Source organism: Oenanthe melanoleuca, chromosome 12, assembly GCF_029582105.1.
Source record: "Oenanthe melanoleuca isolate GR-GAL-2019-014 chromosome 12, OMel1.0, whole genome shotgun sequence".
Taxonomy (NCBI): Eukaryota; Metazoa; Chordata; class Aves; order Passeriformes; family Muscicapidae; genus Oenanthe; species Oenanthe melanoleuca.
Genome location: NC_079346.1, coordinates 12837539 through 12856652, shown reverse-complemented (window position 1 = coordinate 12856652; position 19114 = coordinate 12837539). Strand labels below are relative to the sequence as shown.

At 36.2% G+C, this 19114-nt stretch overlaps 1 protein-coding gene across 1 annotated transcript in view; it reads left to right on the top strand.

Annotated features, from left to right (window-relative positions):
* Positions 1–19114, top strand: part of CACNA2D3 (calcium voltage-gated channel auxiliary subunit alpha2delta 3) — a 372509-nt gene that overhangs the window by 138508 nt on the left and 214887 nt on the right. Inside the window, exon 5 of the mRNA XM_056501471.1 lies at positions 10421–10583. Coding sequence (XP_056357446.1) covers positions 10421–10583 — 163 coding nt within the window. The remainder of the gene's footprint in view (positions 1–10420; positions 10584–19114) is intronic.

Sequence of the window (19114 nt, the reverse complement as noted above, 5' to 3'; positions counted from 1 at the left end):
CCAAAATTGGGTCCTGGCAGTGTGTTCAGAGTCAAATAGGCATATGCATGATTGCAGTTTGGGTGGAGAGAAAGGAGACTCACAGAGCTCTGTGTGTTTTCCCACACTATGAATTAATCTCATCTAATACTAATTATATCCTTGCAACACTCTGAATTCCTGCATAAACTGTGGAAAAATGTGGAGATGTTTCCAAGGCTGGAGCAGCTCTAACAATGAATCCCTATCTGTGCTTTTGCAACTGTTTGCTGTGCGTCATATTCAAACCCAGCTCTGTTCTGCAGATTTACTCTTCTGCACTTTGATGGTGATTTACACTCCTAGGCAAGCAGTTGGGTGAAACCATGTCTCAGAAATGTGGAAGCTTAATATAAATAAATTAAACACAGGCTCTTGATTTCAGTGAATCACAGCCTATTGACGTTTATAATTTCAACACATGATTGTCCCCAGCTACTCAAGCTCTTGATTCATGGTGGTGCTTCAGCTATTGGCTTGATAGAAAATGTGAAATATAAGGTTGGGGTTTTTTAGCTATTCTAGGATGCTAAAAGCTCGGGATCCACACAAGTTGGACAAATTCATACATACTAACAGCATGTTAGGAAAATATCTAATCATTCTGAATTAATGATGCCCTGATTATCTTGCCTGTAACCATTAGGTCAAATGGAGGGTTTTTCCCAGGCTTTGAGATACAGGCAGGTGTACTTCTTTTGCTGCTGCTGAAAATAGAAGCACAGCCTGAATACAGTGGTGAAATTATTTCAGGAGGTAAATCTTCATGTGGCTGGGGTTGGAATTAGCCAGTGTTCTTCAAGCTGCTGTGGGAAGGTTTCCCCCAAAGGGAGCCTGTCAGGGAGCTGAGTGTGGGATGAGGAGAGCAGGGGCTGCACTCAGCAAGGGGACTTTGAGCTGCTCTGTGCCAGGGTGGGCTGGGAGCTCGGGCAGGGCTCTGGGTGCTGCTCTGAGCTGCTCAGGTGGGATCCATCAGACACAGCATCTGAGGGCACAGAAGTGCCAGTGATGCTCTGAGGGGCAGGTAAAGCTGTGGGGAATTTTCACCGGGCAGTTTCAGCTCTGCAGGTGTGACAAATGTGATAATTTCCACCTTGCAGCTCAGGAGTCAAGACTGATCTCTCTCATGAGATATACATAGTGCTGATTTTTTTTCCCTGCCCTTTTAACAAAGTGATTAAAGGACAGTAATGAAAAATTGAGTAAGTTTCAGCAAGATTTTGTTTTAGAAATATGCAGATAAGCTTAATTTTCTGATTTAGGTAAAAGAATTTGCTTTTGTGGGGAGGAAAAATTGAAGTGGGAAGAAACATTTTGAGTTTCAGAAACAAGATTAAAATTTCCCAACTTAATTAACCTTCTGAATTGCAGTTAATAGCAGAGACACCATTAATAAGAGGCCTCCAAAGAGGTGGTGTAAAGTAAGAAGTTTCTCATTTTTATCTATTTGTTCAATTTTTTACTTCTAAAAGCCTGGTGATACATTTACTGCTTCAGTTTCCTCTGCATTTCTTAGAAACTAGGTTAAAGAAAAGTAGAAAGAAACAAAGAATGAATAGAATAAGAAAACAAGAAGGGTGAAACTCCCCATCTGCATCTTGCAGCACTTCAGCAGATCTGTGCAGTGTGACAAGGTGCACAAGGGCTGTGTTTGGAAATACTCTAAAGGTTTGAGAAACCAGAATATCAGAGCTAATTAGGAAAAACACTGGTGAGCTAATCTTGCTGCTTTCCATGGAGAACTGTAAAACTGGCTGTACTTTCAGGGCTGTTTTCTCTTTTGCTGTTTGTCAGCATTGGCCTGACTGAGTCCTGACTTTCAGTAATTACTGTAGGTGGGAGAAACCCCAACTTAACATTTGAACTTTGTTTGGAGGATGCCAGCGTTGTGCATTGATACTTTGAGCTGGGAGCACAAGAAAATGAGTTGGATTTGTGGGTCATGAGCTCTCTGATCTCTTTCTGATTATCTTTAGTGCAGACCAGGCAGGTGATTTGCTCTTTGGCCACTGCTCATGGAGTGCCTGGGAGCTGAACTCTGCCAGAACAACTGCTGCAGAGAAGCACTAAAAACCAGACTTATTGCACCTTCTCTGGCATAGTCATACACAGGATTTGGGGAGTGGGAATTAAAATGTGCAGATGAAAACCCTTCTAATTTTTCTGTGCATAAAAGTGGTATTGTATCAGATTAACTTCTTAGTCGTGTATATGCTCCAAGATAAATGGACAGCTATTGTTTTCAGCTGCAGCACCCACCATTCACATCAAAGTCTCTGCATAGCTGTAACAGAGATGAGAAGCTTTTTTAAATCAAATGTGTCTCATTTCCTTCAAGTATTTATGGCTTGTCACTGTCTAACTGAACCCAAGATGCTGACAAATATGCAAGTCATTTGTAAAGCAGTTAAAGTACAGGATATACATAAGTAGAGACATTCTTCTGATTAGAAAATAATCTTGTATTAATAATAAGTCTTCCTGTTGTAAAATTCTTTCTAAATACAGTAATATTCGGAATGGGAATTAGAGATATTTCAGGGATGACATTTCATTTTTTCCAATCAGCTTTACTATAAACAAACCCTGCAAATTTTCAGTGTCAGCATATAGCTCAGGTAAAACTGAGCTGATGTTTTTGCTCCAAGTACTTGAATGTTTGCTGAGGATTTATTCATGGCATATTTCTCTTTCAGGGTGGTGTGTGCTACATTAGGCATTTTGAATAGTATCCATTAGCATAAGCCCTTTGAAAATATTTTTGTCACTAAAGTTTTTAAGTCTGTTTGTGTAAACTACAGGTCAGTAAATGGCTGAGATGTGTATTACATTTCAGGGTTTCTCCATGATATGTTGTATGTATTGTTATTCAGATCCCTGTGTGGTCCAGTTGTGCCATATATTATTTCAACAAAACAGCTAATGACAAGCTATTGCCTAATGAAGTGTTTTCATGGCACCTTACTTAGGAGGGAGGATCTTTTTTCTGGCAGTTGGAGGCTTTTGTAACAATATCTACTGTAATTTCTGCCTTGGAATCTACACAGAGTAAGTCATCTGTGCAGTAAACTTATGTCCAGGAAGCCTGAATTAATAACCTCTGGGTCAGCTTCACAAATTTCTCATTATTCCAAATACCTTTTCCTGTTTGCTAAGCCTTTTGTTCAGGATGACACTGAATTGCAGTGGTTATAGATGGCTTATGACCTGGAAAGGGCTATTGGCAATACAGGCACATTTTGTCACAGTCTTAAAATAAGGCAAGTATGGAAGTAAAAGACATTAAATGTAGTAATTATCCATGAAAATAGCCATTACAAATGGTAAATATGTTTATATTTTTATGAATATTGTTCTAGCTGTGGCAGCAGGCTCAGAGCCAACATATTCAAAACTGATAAATCTTTTTTATAAGGGAGTATATTATATTATATTATATTATATTATATTATATTATATTATATTATATTATATTATATTATATTATATTATATTATATTATATTATATTATATTATATTATATTATATTATATTATATTATATTATATTATATTATATTATATTAGTACTAATCTTTATTTCTGCAATAAATATTTAAAGGTAATGGAGGATTTTCCTGCCAATCATAATTAACATATTTATATAATATTTTTATGTTCAGCTCTTCTCCTTCAGTGTAGACAAATGCAGTGGTATTTATACATCTGTATATCATCTTTTTTTTAAGAATATAGTAACAATTAAGAAAAAATGCTAATTGTCCTTAAAAATGTCATTGTTCAGATGATGTCCTGGTAAGAAAAGATGCAGGATCTCAGATAAACAGCTGGTAAGAATGAGAGCTCCTTCATGCTTTTTGTTAGATGAGCATTTCAGACTCATTTGTGACTGAATGATACTGTCGTTTCTCTTGTTATTTTCTATTTATCCTTTAGCAGAGACTGCCAGGAAGGAGCAGTGAAATAGGAAATTAGGATGTTTAGAGAGAGTAATTAGAGAGAGCTAAAAAATGTATTTTTTTAAACTGTTTAGATGGCTGAGAGGCCCCTGTGTGTGTGATCTTTCCTGCTGAGCTGAGGGAAATGCACAAATACAAGATGCCACTGTCTGCTGGGGACTTCCTTAGCTCCCAGCAGATGCTTCAAGCAAAGCCCATCCTAGGAATGTTTCCTGGATTCTTCAGAGTCGTTGGGAGATGTTATCTCTCTTGCTTCTTGAACCTAAACTTGTAATGATTGTAAACAAGACAGAGCAGCAAGCTGGATTGTGGGGCAGATGATTCATAAAAGTACCACTTGTCCCATCCCCCAGATTGCAAAGCAGAAATTCAACTCTGGTTGGCTTAATTATCTGGATCAGCTTTTCTAAAAGTGTTTATCTGTTTTGATTTAGAACAGATAAAGTTGCCACACGATCTAGAGCTGGAACATGGAAATGGTGATTCTGTTTCTGAAAATCTCAGTTGTTTCTTCAGTTGTGCTCACAGTCCCCCTCCCGAGCTCTGGTTTGACCATAACTCTGAAGTTGTGTGTAGGATTCCAATAGTAACACTCCACAGCTCAGTGAGTGTCCCAGAGAATTGTTCTGTGAGTATCTGAGAATTTAATATAGTGGATAAATAGTTGTCCAGACTCCAGATAGTTTCATGATATTGCTCTGACAAATTCAGTTCATGTAATGTGTTCTTCTATTGCTGCTTTTTTATTTATCATTGTTGGCCTGTCTTTGCTTGATGTGAAAAAAAGTTAGAAGTTGAAAACATAAAAGAGACTGTTTTTATATTTCATAAACTTAACTCTTGGGCTCTACCACTAACTTATTCACACAGGTTCAGGATGAGAATAGTGTGCAGATGTTCATTTTACCCTTGCAGATAGTTTTTTTCAATATCCAGGTTCTTAACTTGCCCTTCTTTCCAACCTCCCTTGACTCCCAGCTCTCTCCTAGGGCAAATAAAAACTCATATTTGATGTAAACTTGCCTCAGCTGCTTTATGCAGATTCTGAATTTCTGTATCTAGGACTCACACTTGCTGAATGGAGTCAAGACAAAACTTAGTGTTTGACATGAAAAGGTATTTTCTTTGTGTCTTTTTTTAAGCTTTAGTCATACAATCAATGCAAAGCAAAATTGTAAAGAATCAGAGAAGTGTACGAGCATACTCTGTGAGATGTTTTTAAACACTTTAAACTTATTTTATGAATAAAATAGATGCCATTGTCCTTCCCCCTTTACTCTAGAGACATGTGTTTCTTTTATTAAATTAACTCATCATCATGGTTTTGTTATTTCAACTGTGGGCTTAGCTGACCAAATTTCTATATTGCTTGAGAGAGTCATTAATCATTTGAAGAGGATTTGTATATGTTCAGTTGCTCAACATCTCATCTCTCACTTTACTCCCAAATAAATTCAATAATGTTGCACGTGTTCTTTTGCTTTCCTTTTTGTAGTCAATATTAATTTAACCTCCTGTGTGTTGGTGGGTGGTTGGAAGTAACAAAACAAAGATGGGATTGTAGTGAGAACCATGAAATTCTGTTCTGTTCTAGTTCTTCACTATTTAATTATTTTGATTATCCCCTGTTGGTCTGAAAAAAATAAATCTGGTGAAGTACATGTTTAATTCATCATTCAGGGCCATGGTTAGTGTTCAAATGTTAACTGCTGGGTACAAACTGCGTGTTGCTTTCTGTATTTTTGGGAGTTATTAAGCCCCAGCCCAGCACAAGGTTATGTATAGGCTGCCCTGTCCCTGGGCATGTTGTGCTGGGGAGGCTCTGCAGCCTTGCTGAGCTCAATGTCTGCACGCTTTGGGCTGCACAATCTGGGTTAAAGCTGCTTCTCCTGGGAGACAGAGAAGATGCAGAGCTCAAGAAATATTTTTTTGTTCCTGCTAGGAAGCAGGAATGCAGCACTTAGGGCATGTGATTGTAGAAAGGCACAGAGAAGTCACATAATGTCTCCACTGGTAATGAGAAGCAGCCTCGAGGTTGTCATCAACCTGAATGTGTCAGATGAGCTGAAATGCACAGAACGACACTGATTTCACTTTAAAAGTTTTCATCTTATCTGTTTGTGAAATAGTTTGCTCCTCTATATCATGTTTTAAACTGTATGGATGGTATTTTTTTAATGCTATGTATTGAACACCATTCACTGGTTACCTCGTGGTAAAATGAAAAACATCAGAATATATTAGTTCACTGATTTTGAAACTAGTCTGCCCTTTTCCTCTTCTATTTTACAGGATTATTTTGCAGAAGTTGTTGATCCTGCTTGTTCATTAGCTTGGTATTAGCCATTGGGCTTTTAGGAGGAATGAAGAAATCTTGTGGTTCTAGCTAGTAATAAAAAGGCTGTTAAAATGAATTAAAATCTTGCAGTTTTTTTCATCTGTAATGATACACATATGGGATAATTTGCTTAAAAAAGGTCAGCCCCATAAAACTGGTTTGGGGAATATTTGAGTTAGTGGAATTTAGAAGAAAGACATCCTGACAACCTGTTGGCATGATTTTTGCTCTAAGTATTCTGCATCTCTGTTTTGGCCACACCTATGTCAGTGGGATACCAGTTCTAACGTAAAAATAAAATGAGACATAGTGAAGGTAATGCTCTGAAAATAATATGAATCTAATCATGGCTTACTGTGTAATGTTTTACCTAGGTTTTCCCACTTTGAAAAGGGAGGATCAACCCTTCTGCAGGATGGAAGTAATTGCAAACTCGATACAAGTGTGTTCAAAAACGTTTTAACATCCTCAAGCCTTCAGAAGTACCTCTTAGTCTTCCCTTGTTTTCTTTGATCTTGCACAATTTGTTCTTTTGGAATGACAAGTTTTAGGCTAACTGCTGCTGTTTCCAAAGTATTGTTTAAATAAAGTCCAAGGAACCTCTCATGTTTACTAGTAAGAAAATTGAGCCACTTCTAAGGGTCTGTGCCTGCATTGGAAGCAGTAAGTGAAGGGAAAAATTATGATGTCACTAGGGTAGGGATTTGTTTTAGTCTTTAGCAGAAAGTTTTCCTTGTATGAAAATGAACACACTGAATATTTGCTCTTCTAGACCCAACAAAAATGATAGATATCCAGTAAAGCTTGTCAAGGTGTCCAAAATATTCAACTGAAAGCCTGTTACTTAAGTGCTTTCTCCTTCCTTGTTTTATTTACTAAATTTTAGTGACCAAAGAGTTTTTGTTCATTCTTGTGACAAAGAAGAGACTCTTGAGAGCTTTTGCAGGTAAAAGTAAATATTCTTGAAGTTATTTATCTGTAAAGGAAATGGAGGCTTCATCTGAAACTTGTAATCTAAAGTGATGCTTTTAAACTTGAATGGATGATTTAAAATAGCCATCATAATAACTTTCTACATTCAGTGAATCAGTTAATCCTTACAAGTCTGAGACCTTGATGTCTCTTACCAATTTACTGCTATAATAGATTTTTTACTATAATGAAGTATTATTTATTTATCCTCTTTTATGGCAATTTTAATAGGGTAATCATACTGGGAAGGAATGTCTAGCCTGGGGGAAGGTCATCTTTATTTGATTGTGTAGAAAACAGTTCAGTTGTTTTTTCAAGGATGCAAGTAATGTTCCTTTGTTACTTCCATAATTAAAGCAGGACTGATGACAACTTTTCAAATCCCAGGTGCTTTTTGAGCCTTGCTGCTGAATAAAGACAAAAAAGAGGGGGGAAATGTGCTGGATGCTCCTACAGAGGAGCAAGGAGGAATGTTCAGAGAATAATTGGAAATTATAAAGATATTTCTTACAACAAGAGATGCTTTTTTTTCCTCAAACATAAAAGCTTTTTAAAATTCAGAAGTTTTTATTGAATGAGGCACTTTTCTTTTATGACCTTTTATAATTACTTGCTAAACAGACCAAGTTATTGAATACAAGAGCTTTTATCAAATGCTTGAAAACATGGATTCTCCTTACTCGACAACTGCCAGAAGAGATTTTTTGAGACTTAGAAGCAGAAATGCATTCAGATGTTTTCCTCTTCTTTGAGTGCCAGAATGGGAACCACTGTCTCCCATGTGTTCTGTAGGACAGCTTCTCTGGGTGGATAACTTTCCTCATTTTGCTTTTCACATATCATGAACCTCTCTGTTCTCCTTAGAGATGGCTCTTATTTGTCAGTCTTGGGAAAATAAACTTTTTGTCTTTTTTGTTCAAATTCTGATGATGATAGCTGTTATGCTGCAACTATTGTAGCTGTTTCAAATATTGAGCATTTCTATCTGTGCTATTTCATGGTAGGTTCTACTCTCCCATTAATTTTCCATGTTATTTGCTGCTACTTCATTTTTTCTGATGCTCTAGTGTTTTGAGGCTCTATGCAAATGCCATAAACGTTCCTTAATTGAATATCTTTCAGATACATTTAACTTTCTCTTCAGATGAGCTGAGAAGTTACAGAAACACTGTGAAAATGGTTTTGAGTAGTTAAGAATTATCAGTGTAGTCCAGATATTGCTCTAATGCTGGTTTATTAGTGCAAATCGTTCCCACTTACACCCTTCTGGTCCTCATTGCTCTGGGAATGAGATTTTTTTGTACTATCTTGGTAAACAATAATTTCTATAGTTTAGAAAAAAATATAACAAGCTAAAATTGTGGCTTGCATTCTTTCATGCTGTTAAAACCCAAAATACTTAATTTTACAATGCAATGATAAAAGCTGATACTTTTTTACACTTATCTGCCCAATAGTCTCTAAGTTGCAAAGGCAGTTTGGATTATAATGTATCTTTTAACTTGAATAGTAAACATTTATGTTTAAATAAATATGCTGTTTACAGTGTTAACAAATGTGATACAATATTTAGACAACACTGGATTTCTATTTACAGAATAATGAATGTAAAAGGCAATATAGAACATCACTTTTGTATCACACTTTGTACAATAGTGCAGTTATGTGAGATGTGTGCAATACTTTTCAATACTCCATCTAAATTACTGAAGTTTTGCTGCAGACAAATATCCATTGTTATCAAGGTGCTTGATTAGCTGAGACATTATGCCAAAATAAGTGGCTAAGCTGGAATGGAGAACTTTGAAGAAGTTTCCTTCTTACCTTGCAGCTCAGTTCTCACCTCCAGCCTACCCCTGTGGTTTTTTTTACCCCTTGCCACTTACAGACTTGGTGAGATTGCCCACTAATTAACTTCTTTGGAAAAGGAAATAATCCATGAAATGAAATTAAATAATACTTTTTTAGAGTTGATTTCGAGGATATTCTGACATCCTTACTTGAAATTTGTCAAATTATCCTTCCATTTACAGAGTATTATAAAAGCCGTGGGCAAATAAAGTTTACATCCTTCAAATTAATAAGTCTGTATGTGAATTTCTGTAGAAATTATTCCATGATACATGCCAGAAGTTCAGTTCAAGAAGAACAGTATATTCCTGCATATTCCAGTACAGAATGCTTTCTCTTCAAATAAAAATAGGTTTATGTTTGAATATTATATGCTTTTACTCTCAAATGGATATTAGGGCAGTGACTCATATTTAAATTAATGTGGTTCTTCAAAGACACTAAACTTTGGCCTCCTCCAGTTAGAAAGCACATCACGAATTGTTGCCAAGGGTTAAGGTGTTTAAGAGGTTAAAAAGTAGTTTGTACTGTTTGTTGCTTTCAAGGCTTAGTAAAATTTCTGATTAAAGTAGGTCATAAAGATATCAATAATTTTATCTAAATTGCTTTTGCTTATCTAGTTATAGTTCTGTACAAAATAGGCCAAATAGTTTTCAGGAATCTTTAACAGGCAGGCAATAACTTCTTGTTCAAAATAAGTCACTACAAAGTTTATATGTCCATATTAAATATGCATAATTTACAAGGCCAGCTATGATGTGCATTTCTCAAATTCAGTATAAAGCAAATAATTTTAGGAAATGTCAGTTGGTGCACACTGAGTACACATCTACAGCTGTAGTTAATACTCCTGTGAAGTAAAAACACTTTTAGTTTGTCAGAGACCGAGTTCAGCACTGACAGCACTTCTTGATCTGGTGGAAATAAGCTAAACAGAGATCATAATTAAGTAATAACCCAGAAAAATATTTAAATTTAGAAAGCTTTGTATTAAAAATAGTACATATATTGTTTATGATTAGAGCTTTTGTTGGACTTTACTTCATATTTTCAGGGCAGCCAGAGAACTGAAACAATATGGAGTTTTCTTGAGATGTGTTGATAAATCACACATGATATGTTTTCATAAATGTACCTGTAAGAAGAGTATAAAGGGAATCTTAGGATAAAAAATTCTTGTTCTACTCTTCTAGCTGGAGATGTTAATCAGTGGATTGATAGATGTATTAAACCAGTCAAATCTCATTTTTGTGCTGAATAGGGAATGTGGTTTCTGTTGCAGTATGAATACTTCAATGCTGTGCTCATCAATGAAAGGGATGAAGAAGGGAATTATCTGGAGCTGGGGAAGGAGTTCATCCTGGTGCCAAACGACCACTTCAACAACTTGCCTGTGAACATCAGTCTGAGTGATGTCCAAGTTCCCACCAACATGTACAACAAGGGTAAGAACAGAGCTGCTTTATTTCCTCATTCCACAGCCAAACAAAGCACACCCTGCTTGCAAACGAAGCTGTTGATTAACTGTGTATTATCTGTGTTTTCCAGTTGGCAATAATGCTGAAATTTTCCATGGTAGAATGTTTTAAGCATATCAGTTCTGGAGTATCTTTTATTTTGTGGCAATTTAGCAGTTTCATGGGGTTAATGATCTGCATATGAGGCTTGCATGAGTTCTGCCACAGAGTATGGCAGAATATGTTTAGTCTAGTGAATTATTTTCCTAAATCTTCAAGTCATTTGAACAGAGCTTACATTGTCACCAGTTTTATTCTATCTTTGCTGAGATCTAGAATAGTCTTTGATAAATATAGGATAGGTGGAGAAGAATGCTTTATTAGATTTATGCTTTCAAACTTCTGAGAATATTTCTAGTAGTGTATGTGATGCTCTAGTTCTATACACAAACTCTACTGGGGCTTTGCAGATTATATTTAGAAGGAATAATTTCTACTCCCCTTTTAGATGTAGGTGCTGGATATTCTACTAGCAAACAACAATATTAGGTACTACAAGTGATGGACTTGGGTCTAAAACTTTGGAATGTAAAATAAACTCAGAATGGAATGTAAAATAAACTCATTTACTCATTTTCCTTTTGCCACTTCGCTTTAATCAGACAGTAGAAATTTGTGTTTTTGCAGTGCTTATGCAGCACCTATTTATTTTTCTCAAGCCAGTAATAAAAGAAAAATTAAGAAGGAAACCTTCAAAGTTTCCCAACAATATCTACAGTATATTTGTCATTGGTTTGTAGAAAGCTGCTTAATGTCATTATGTGGTTCCTCTTCTGTTTTTAACTATACTAAAAGACATCTTAAAGGACATTAAATGCTTTCCTCTTAATGCATTCCAGTCTAGCAGTTGTGGTAATTCATGCAAGGATATTGTGTAATAAGGCGAATTAATTCAGATAAGTAGATCTGGTAAGAGAAGTAGTGGATATGGCAGCTTCTTTTCAAAGTTAGGATTCTGGTTTGTGAATCCTGAGAAGCCAAAACTCCTACAATAAAGTCTTAAACTAGGGATATAAAATAAATCTTCCTAGAGAGTATTTGAAAGGTTGTGAAATGATTAATGCAGGATATTTTGAAAAGGCATGGAAAATGCTTAAAGCTTCTAAAGATACCCAAATGACTTTTTTTTTTGTGCAAGTGCTAATATTTATTTAATCAAGCCTGTCTATAAATTAATTCATTCCAGAATTGCTAAGGAGGAAGAAGAAAAGGAAGGAATGTAGAGGTCAGGCAACTGTGCTTTTCTGGAGAAGGAAGTATTCTGAGTAGTTAGTGAGAGCAGTAGAACTAAAAAACCTCCAGGTATGTGATATGTGCTCATGCTGTCTCTTGAATGCATTTTATATGCTGATCTCTTATAGTTAAAGGCCAAAGTCAAAGGGCTTGCTACATCTTGTCTTGGCCTCTCAAACAGGGATTTTCTGTGGAGATGGGGAAGACAAAATTCTATGATGATTCTTGTTTCTACTTTGTGTAATTCAAACCATCCAGAATTGTCACTTTATACAGCTGCAGAAAAAGCATTTTTTAATCATTTAAATGTATTCCAACTGCAGAAATCTGGGTTGTTGCTGGCATTTTCCTTACACATGGACATAATAATCTTGTTTGGAGCCTGTCAATGTCTGGAAAGGGTCCTCTTACCAAGAAGAGAACTATAGACTTAAAGTTTTTCTTGCCCAGTTCTGTAATGTAGAGGAGTGATAACAAGTTAATTTAATCCTAACCTGAGGGTACAAGCAGTAGATATTGATAGGTTTACAACCAAGTGTCTGCAGCACACCATTTCTCTATAAGGGGCCTGTTGTTCATTTCCAGGTTATGTTTTATTTTATTGAATTACTAGGGAGAACCACAGCCAGAGCTCAGCTGAGAACAGACAAGTGTGATCACTGAACAGTTAAACACAGGGCTCTTGAGTCAACACAGAAAAAAATAAACCCTATTTGTGAGCTAATTCTTCACTTTCTCCTTAATTTTGGTTCTTTTGGTTGTACAGATATTGATAATTTGAAATAAGTTCAGAGAAGAGTCACAGGACTCATCACAGAATTGACAAATGTGCTGTGGACTGAGGTCACAGGGGCTCAGCTCATCTCACTTATTCAGGAGATGATTAAAGGCTTAATTAGTTGTTCTGTAGTTAATTACTAATACCAAGCTCTATAATCTGGCTGCCAAAGATTGCAAAAATCCAGTGGCTGAAATCAGGTTCCATTACTTTGCAGATTGCACAACTGTGGGCTCAGTTAAGCTTTGGGGAAAGGTTTGGCCTGGGCTGAAAACAGAAAGCTGGGAAAAAGTTCTTATTGAATTAGTCATATAAAAACATTGATAGAGGAAAAAGAAGGGAAGAATGAAGGTATGTTTTTGGAAGTACTGAATCAATCTGAATCCAGTTTAGGCAATGCAAAGGCAGAGTCTAGTTCTATATAAGGCATTGTCTCATTCAGCTGCTGGGCTCTTCCATTAAAAAAATTTACACATAGAGGCACAAAATGAGTTCTCATAGGTCTTATTTTTTTATGTCTTCCTGTTAATTTAGAATGCAAATGATTTGGGATGTGCTGCTGTCTTGGGCATATCTTGCATGTGCATTTCCACAGCTACACATTCCTGAGACACTCAGGTAGAACTTTCTACATATCAATCAGTATATTTTAAGCAGACATTAGTAATAATGAAAAAATGATTAATAATTTAAAGTCTGCATGGTTTCAGCATTTGATTTATTGCTTTCTGAGATGACAGTAGTATATTTAGAAGAATCTAGGAACGTGACATGTAATTAAAAAGTAGCACTTGGAATGTGGGCTAGGCTTCCTGGCAGCCATCCATGGGAAGCATGGCAGTAACATTGCCACTGGGGAGAGTGAGATTCTAAAATGGATTTATGTGCACAAGGAAATGATAAAAGAAGGCTCAAAACTGATCTTGCAGATGTTGACAGTGTATAAAAGAAAAATAGAGTAGCATTTTACCTTTTGTTAGTATGAGAATGCAGGTAGCCAAGATCCCACATTCTTTGTCCAAAGTGTGTGCTGTATCTGGGGTGAAGAACCTACTCCAGTGTTTGGTTTTTTTTCCCTAAATCTGTCACCTCATATTTACCCCTACTTGTGGACAGCAATGACATATTTTCTGCTATTGAGTTTTCACTCAGCAGTTTTTCCATGGAAGAGGCTTATGAATACTTGGATAAATGTGGTTTTCAGAGGAATGTAGATGAAAACCAAAGCCAAGGTGAGGGTCAGTGTGTCTTGGTGACACATGCTCAGGCAGTTCTAAGTTATGGCACCTGTTGAAAAGCAAAGCCTAGCAAAGTACAGTACCAGAGGTGACACACAGCAGGATCTCATCCACTTGTAGTAGCTTTGCATAAAATCCAGGAAACATATGGGGAAACCCATTGTCTCAATTTTAACTGAAAACAACTCCTGGGTCTGAGAATTTGCAGTTGGTCTTTTTTATATGACAAGGTGGGCTTTACATTCTAGAAAGGGGAAGAGCCCAGGTTCTCTTCTTTTCCATGACTCAAAAATATCAGAGTGCAAGCACCTCTCCTTGCCTTTTAAACTCTATTTCTCAGTGTAACAGTTTCTTCACAGTAAGAAAGTTAGAGCTAGAGGGAGACTTCTGTGCCTAAGAGCTTTCTCATGTATAAAATTATTATTTTTTTTTAACCCCCCCTATATTCCATAGAAATCTTAAAATATCACTGCCTCCATATTTGGTCTAAGATTGAGATTTTGGACTAAAATATTACACACTCAAACACAACCTTTCTAAATGTTTTTAAAAATAAAAATGCCTTGTAGAATGAGCCATGCTTGACTTTTCTCTTTGGCTATTTTGACAGAAGTAGGGAAAGGGTGACCATATGTGAATCCATCTAGAAGCCCTGGACAGTATATCTGAGATGTGGTGGAGGAGGCAGACATGTGTCAATAGAGGTGGATTGGAGAAAGGATAACTTCTTTGTTTGGATCAGATCAGATGCATCTTGAGAAATATGTTTGATTTTTACCTTAAAACAAACAAACATAATTTATCTTGGCAATAGAAGTGAAGTAGGCTTATATAAGTTGATTTAAAGTAATGGGAGGTTCTTCCTTTGTTGCCATTTCTAGTTTACTGAATATATAATCTTGTTTTACTTGCTCAGTTTTATGATAGGGAAACACTTCCTAGGGGATAAACCTTCATCCCATTAACACAGCTGACAATGCAATTAAGTGCATTCTACAGCTTTGCAAGACTTAGTTGTCCACTGAATTTTTTTAAAAGTCATTGAGCAAAGAGTCCAAACTAAACTATGAGATAAATATCCCAGATTTTCCAGTTTTAAATAATACCCTTAATTATCTTAAGTGTATTTTTGTTTTCATCACTAGTGAATTTCTAAGGAAAAGACATATATATATATATATATATATATATATATACACATATATAGATATAAATATATAGACATTCATATATGTGTATATATATATATATATGTATATATGTATATATGTACATATGTATATATGTATATATATATCTCCTGTGTGGTGGAGGGTGATGCAGTCTGTTCTCACATCAAAGGATGTTGACATATATGTGTGATTCACTGAAGTATTGAAGGAAATATTATGGACACAAGATGGTTCTGCAACTAAGTCCTGCATCAGAAGAATTTTAATTTAAGCTGCAGTACAAGGTTAATGTCTCTATTTTCCTGCCCATGCAGAGATAGATCACAGCTCTGCACTGCCTTCTGTTTGTACAGCACAGATCACTTCTGAGAGCCAGGATGATATTGTAATCTGTATTTCAGTGCTTGCCTGTTCTCCAGAGTTTGTTTCCATTGAGATTTCATTGTACAGCCCGAGGCACAGCTTCTCACTTTAAGCTCTGTGGCTATTGAAGCATTTCAGAGCTGGCTCAGCAGTCTGGTCTCCAGCACAGCCCAAGTGCCACCTTCATACACAGAGTTACATTTTCATGGTCCTGAAATTCAGCACATGCTCAACTGCTGTGCTCCAGGTGGGGAGATTGAAGCCTGTGTTGAGAATTCTGTGGAACTTTATCTTTTATACTTGGCTTTGTGCCCTTTGCTCCTAGTAAAGCCCTGGGGTGAATATCACATAAACTCAGATGCCATTCACAGGTGCACACACAGCAGCACCATGCTAGTGCAAATGAATAGACTTGTTCTGAACAGACTCAGTTTGGGACATTTTTCTTCCCAGGTTGATTTACAGTGATGTCTGTTCAAATTCGTTTGAACACAGAAACGTCCTCTCCTACCAAGGAACTTTGTGAAAAGAATTGATTGCTGTCTTTGCAGTGCCCAAGGTGAAATGCTGGCTGGTGTGTGGGAAGGTGAGATGTAGTGGGCTGTGCACAAAAGGACCATACTAACTTGTGAAGTCTGCAATAATAACTCTCTTTCACCCACAGCTTTCCTGGTACCTTCCTGCTTCCCCTCCTTGCTGCAGACATTGCAGTAGCAGTGTCTGGGCAGGGCAGAGGGTTATTCACCTGCCTTTCCTCTGTAGCAGCCTGATATCAGCAACTGCCTCATCTCAAAGGCAGTAGGCTCTGCTGCAGGGAGGGTGTGTGCTCTCTGCAGGGAGAAGGAATATGTTAGAAGCAATTAATGAATCTAATAATGATCTGTCAAAATAGAGCATAAAATTTCCCCAGAAGTGTTAGGTCTGGAAAGTTACTGTCAGGCTTTCATTGTACTGGAGAACAGGGCTTGTACCAATGAACAATGGTTCAGTATTTTTCCTTATACAAATACATTTTAAACTTAAGAAGTTACGTGAACTTTTAGCCCAGTGCTTACATTGATTTCTTTTTATTGTTGACATGATTTATACTGAATACATTTCTCAGCATTTACCTACAACTATTTCTGACATTTCATCATGTCTACCACGATGCCTTACATCTAGCAAGTTATATTTCATAGTACTGCCACGTGATTCAGGATTATATTTTGAGTTCACAGTCGTGTTTTTGTGAATTGTATAATTAAATCTTTATTTCCTACTATAATGTATTTGAGAACTGAATAATATGGCTTAAATATAATAATAATTGATTATATTTTAAAAATATATTTTAAAAAAGAGGACCAAAACCCTCTCCATAATAAGGGCTCCCTCTTTGCTACCCCTGATTTTAGATTGTGATCTGTGCATTCTGCTGGTTGCAGTTTTGGCACTAGGGAGGATTTTTCTTATCAGATTGGCTGTCGTTGGCAAATACCTATCAGCAGCCCAGTGGTTGGTTGGTTTATAAAATCTCTGCTGTCATAAACTGCCAGGTGCCTGAGTAAATACTTCTAAATTTTTACATTGTCAGGTTCTCTGTTAGGAAATACACGTATGCTGCAGGAAAGTTCTTTTTTTTCAGGCAGCTGGAGAACAGTTTGTGCAAGGTCAGGTGAAAAATTATATTCTCCAAATCCTTTTTTCTATTGAGATTAAAAGAAGAAAACAAACAAACAAAACCTAAAGGAAAAATATTCCACTGGGGTACAGATTGTCAGATATCTATCCAGATATATTTAGAGAATGGAGTGGAAGCCTTAAAGCAAGATACTGCTTTGTCTTTAGTGACAGAGGAGACAGAATCAAGATAAAGAATAAAATTTGATGATCAATTATGCAGTCTGAAATTATTCTGCTGTCTTGAAAACTGAAAGCAATAGTATAAATTTTAACTTAGAGAAGTCTGTCTTAACTGTCTTCTGTCTGTTCTTCTCATCCTGATGCTGTGATAGAGCTGCTCTTCTGGAGATTTTGAAGTACAGGAAGCAATTTTATCAGTGCTTTCCATAACTGCAGAGTTTTTCAGTGATGGATGCTGAAGTCCATGAATATTTCCAAGCGTTTCTGTCAACAGGAGATATGGTTTATGTCAACTCAACTAACAAACATAAGGCACACAATATGTTGCTGAGAGTCTCAAACCGTGTAAATCAAGCTGTAAAATCCATGTTTTTTAAAACTGGTTCATGACTAAACCAAAGTGTAAAATACACTTTGAAGTTCAATAATAAGTAAAAAGATAAAGAAGTCTTCATTAATGATAATCCAAATTATTTTTTCCTAAATTAATACCACACTAATACTAATTTCTTGTAAATGGATTTGGAATACATTCAAATATTAATGACCATTTTGACTCTAAGTTTAACCACTCTGTGTAAATATGGATTTATTAAAAAAATGTGATTAAAAAGTATCTTACAGTTCTTAAGGTATATTAATTTATTTTGAGGACAAGATGCCTATAAATATTTTCCTATGGATTTAAATTCCATTATTATAATTGCTTACATTTTCACAATTCAATTCCTTTCCATGTTTTTTTTTTTTTTTTTTTTTTAACAAGGTTGCAATGCTGTTTTGCAGAAAGGGGCTTTATCTCTTTGTCTTACAGCTTTGCTCATGACATGATTCTTTGCAGCACATGTGCACTTTTTTGTGCCTCCCCTTGTCTCTGTCATCTATCATTTCACTGGCTGTTGAAAGTATAGATTTTATCATGTGACTTAAACCTTTCTTTAAAAGCTTTCTGTTAGGATTATTGTTATTACTGCTGTGGAAAGTTGGCAATCAATTATTTGTGTGCTCTTTATTGTTTTGTGGATTGTAGATTGTGGAGTAGTTTGGATGGGAAGAGACATTTAAAGTCATCCATCCTAATTCCCCTGCAAAGAGCAGGGACTTCTTCACCTCCCTTGTGGTGCTCAGAGCCTGACCTGGAGGGTCCCAGGGAGGGGACACCAACAGCTCTGAGTAACCTGTTCCAGTTACCTGTTCCTCACCAACTTCATTGCAAAGAAATTTCCTTTATGTCTAGCCTGAACCTACCATTTTTTAATTTAAACCTTTATCTATTATTCTGTTGCAAAATATTTTCTTCCAATTGTTTCCATCCTTCACCTCTTTCTACCTTTATAGTCACCAATACTTTAAAAATTATTTGCAAACAGTATGAATAGAATACAGCTGTGAATAATTCTGACCTCAATGTCTTTACCACAAAAGACATCAGGTGTAACCTATGTTTTTCTGCTTACCATATTTACTTCTTGAATGCTGAAAACATTGCAAAAGGAGATCTTGAACTTAGACTTCACAAATATTCTTTAAGTTTTGCTTGAGCAGTTTAGAGACTGGTAAAGAATATTTCCTGTATCAAATGGCATTTCCATTGCATGATGCTCACTGCATGTTAAAAGATGAGTTTATGCACTACAAGTCAATAAATGCAGACTGTAATCAAAAGTTTTGCTTGCATAGGAAAAAAAAATCTGCTGCATGTAATAGAACCTTCTCTAAAAGATATTGAAATGTGATGAACCACAACCATTTTTTGATTAAGTGAGGTTTTTTCAATTTGATACTTAAAAAGAGCTATGAATATAATTCAGTCATACTTTCCTATCAATG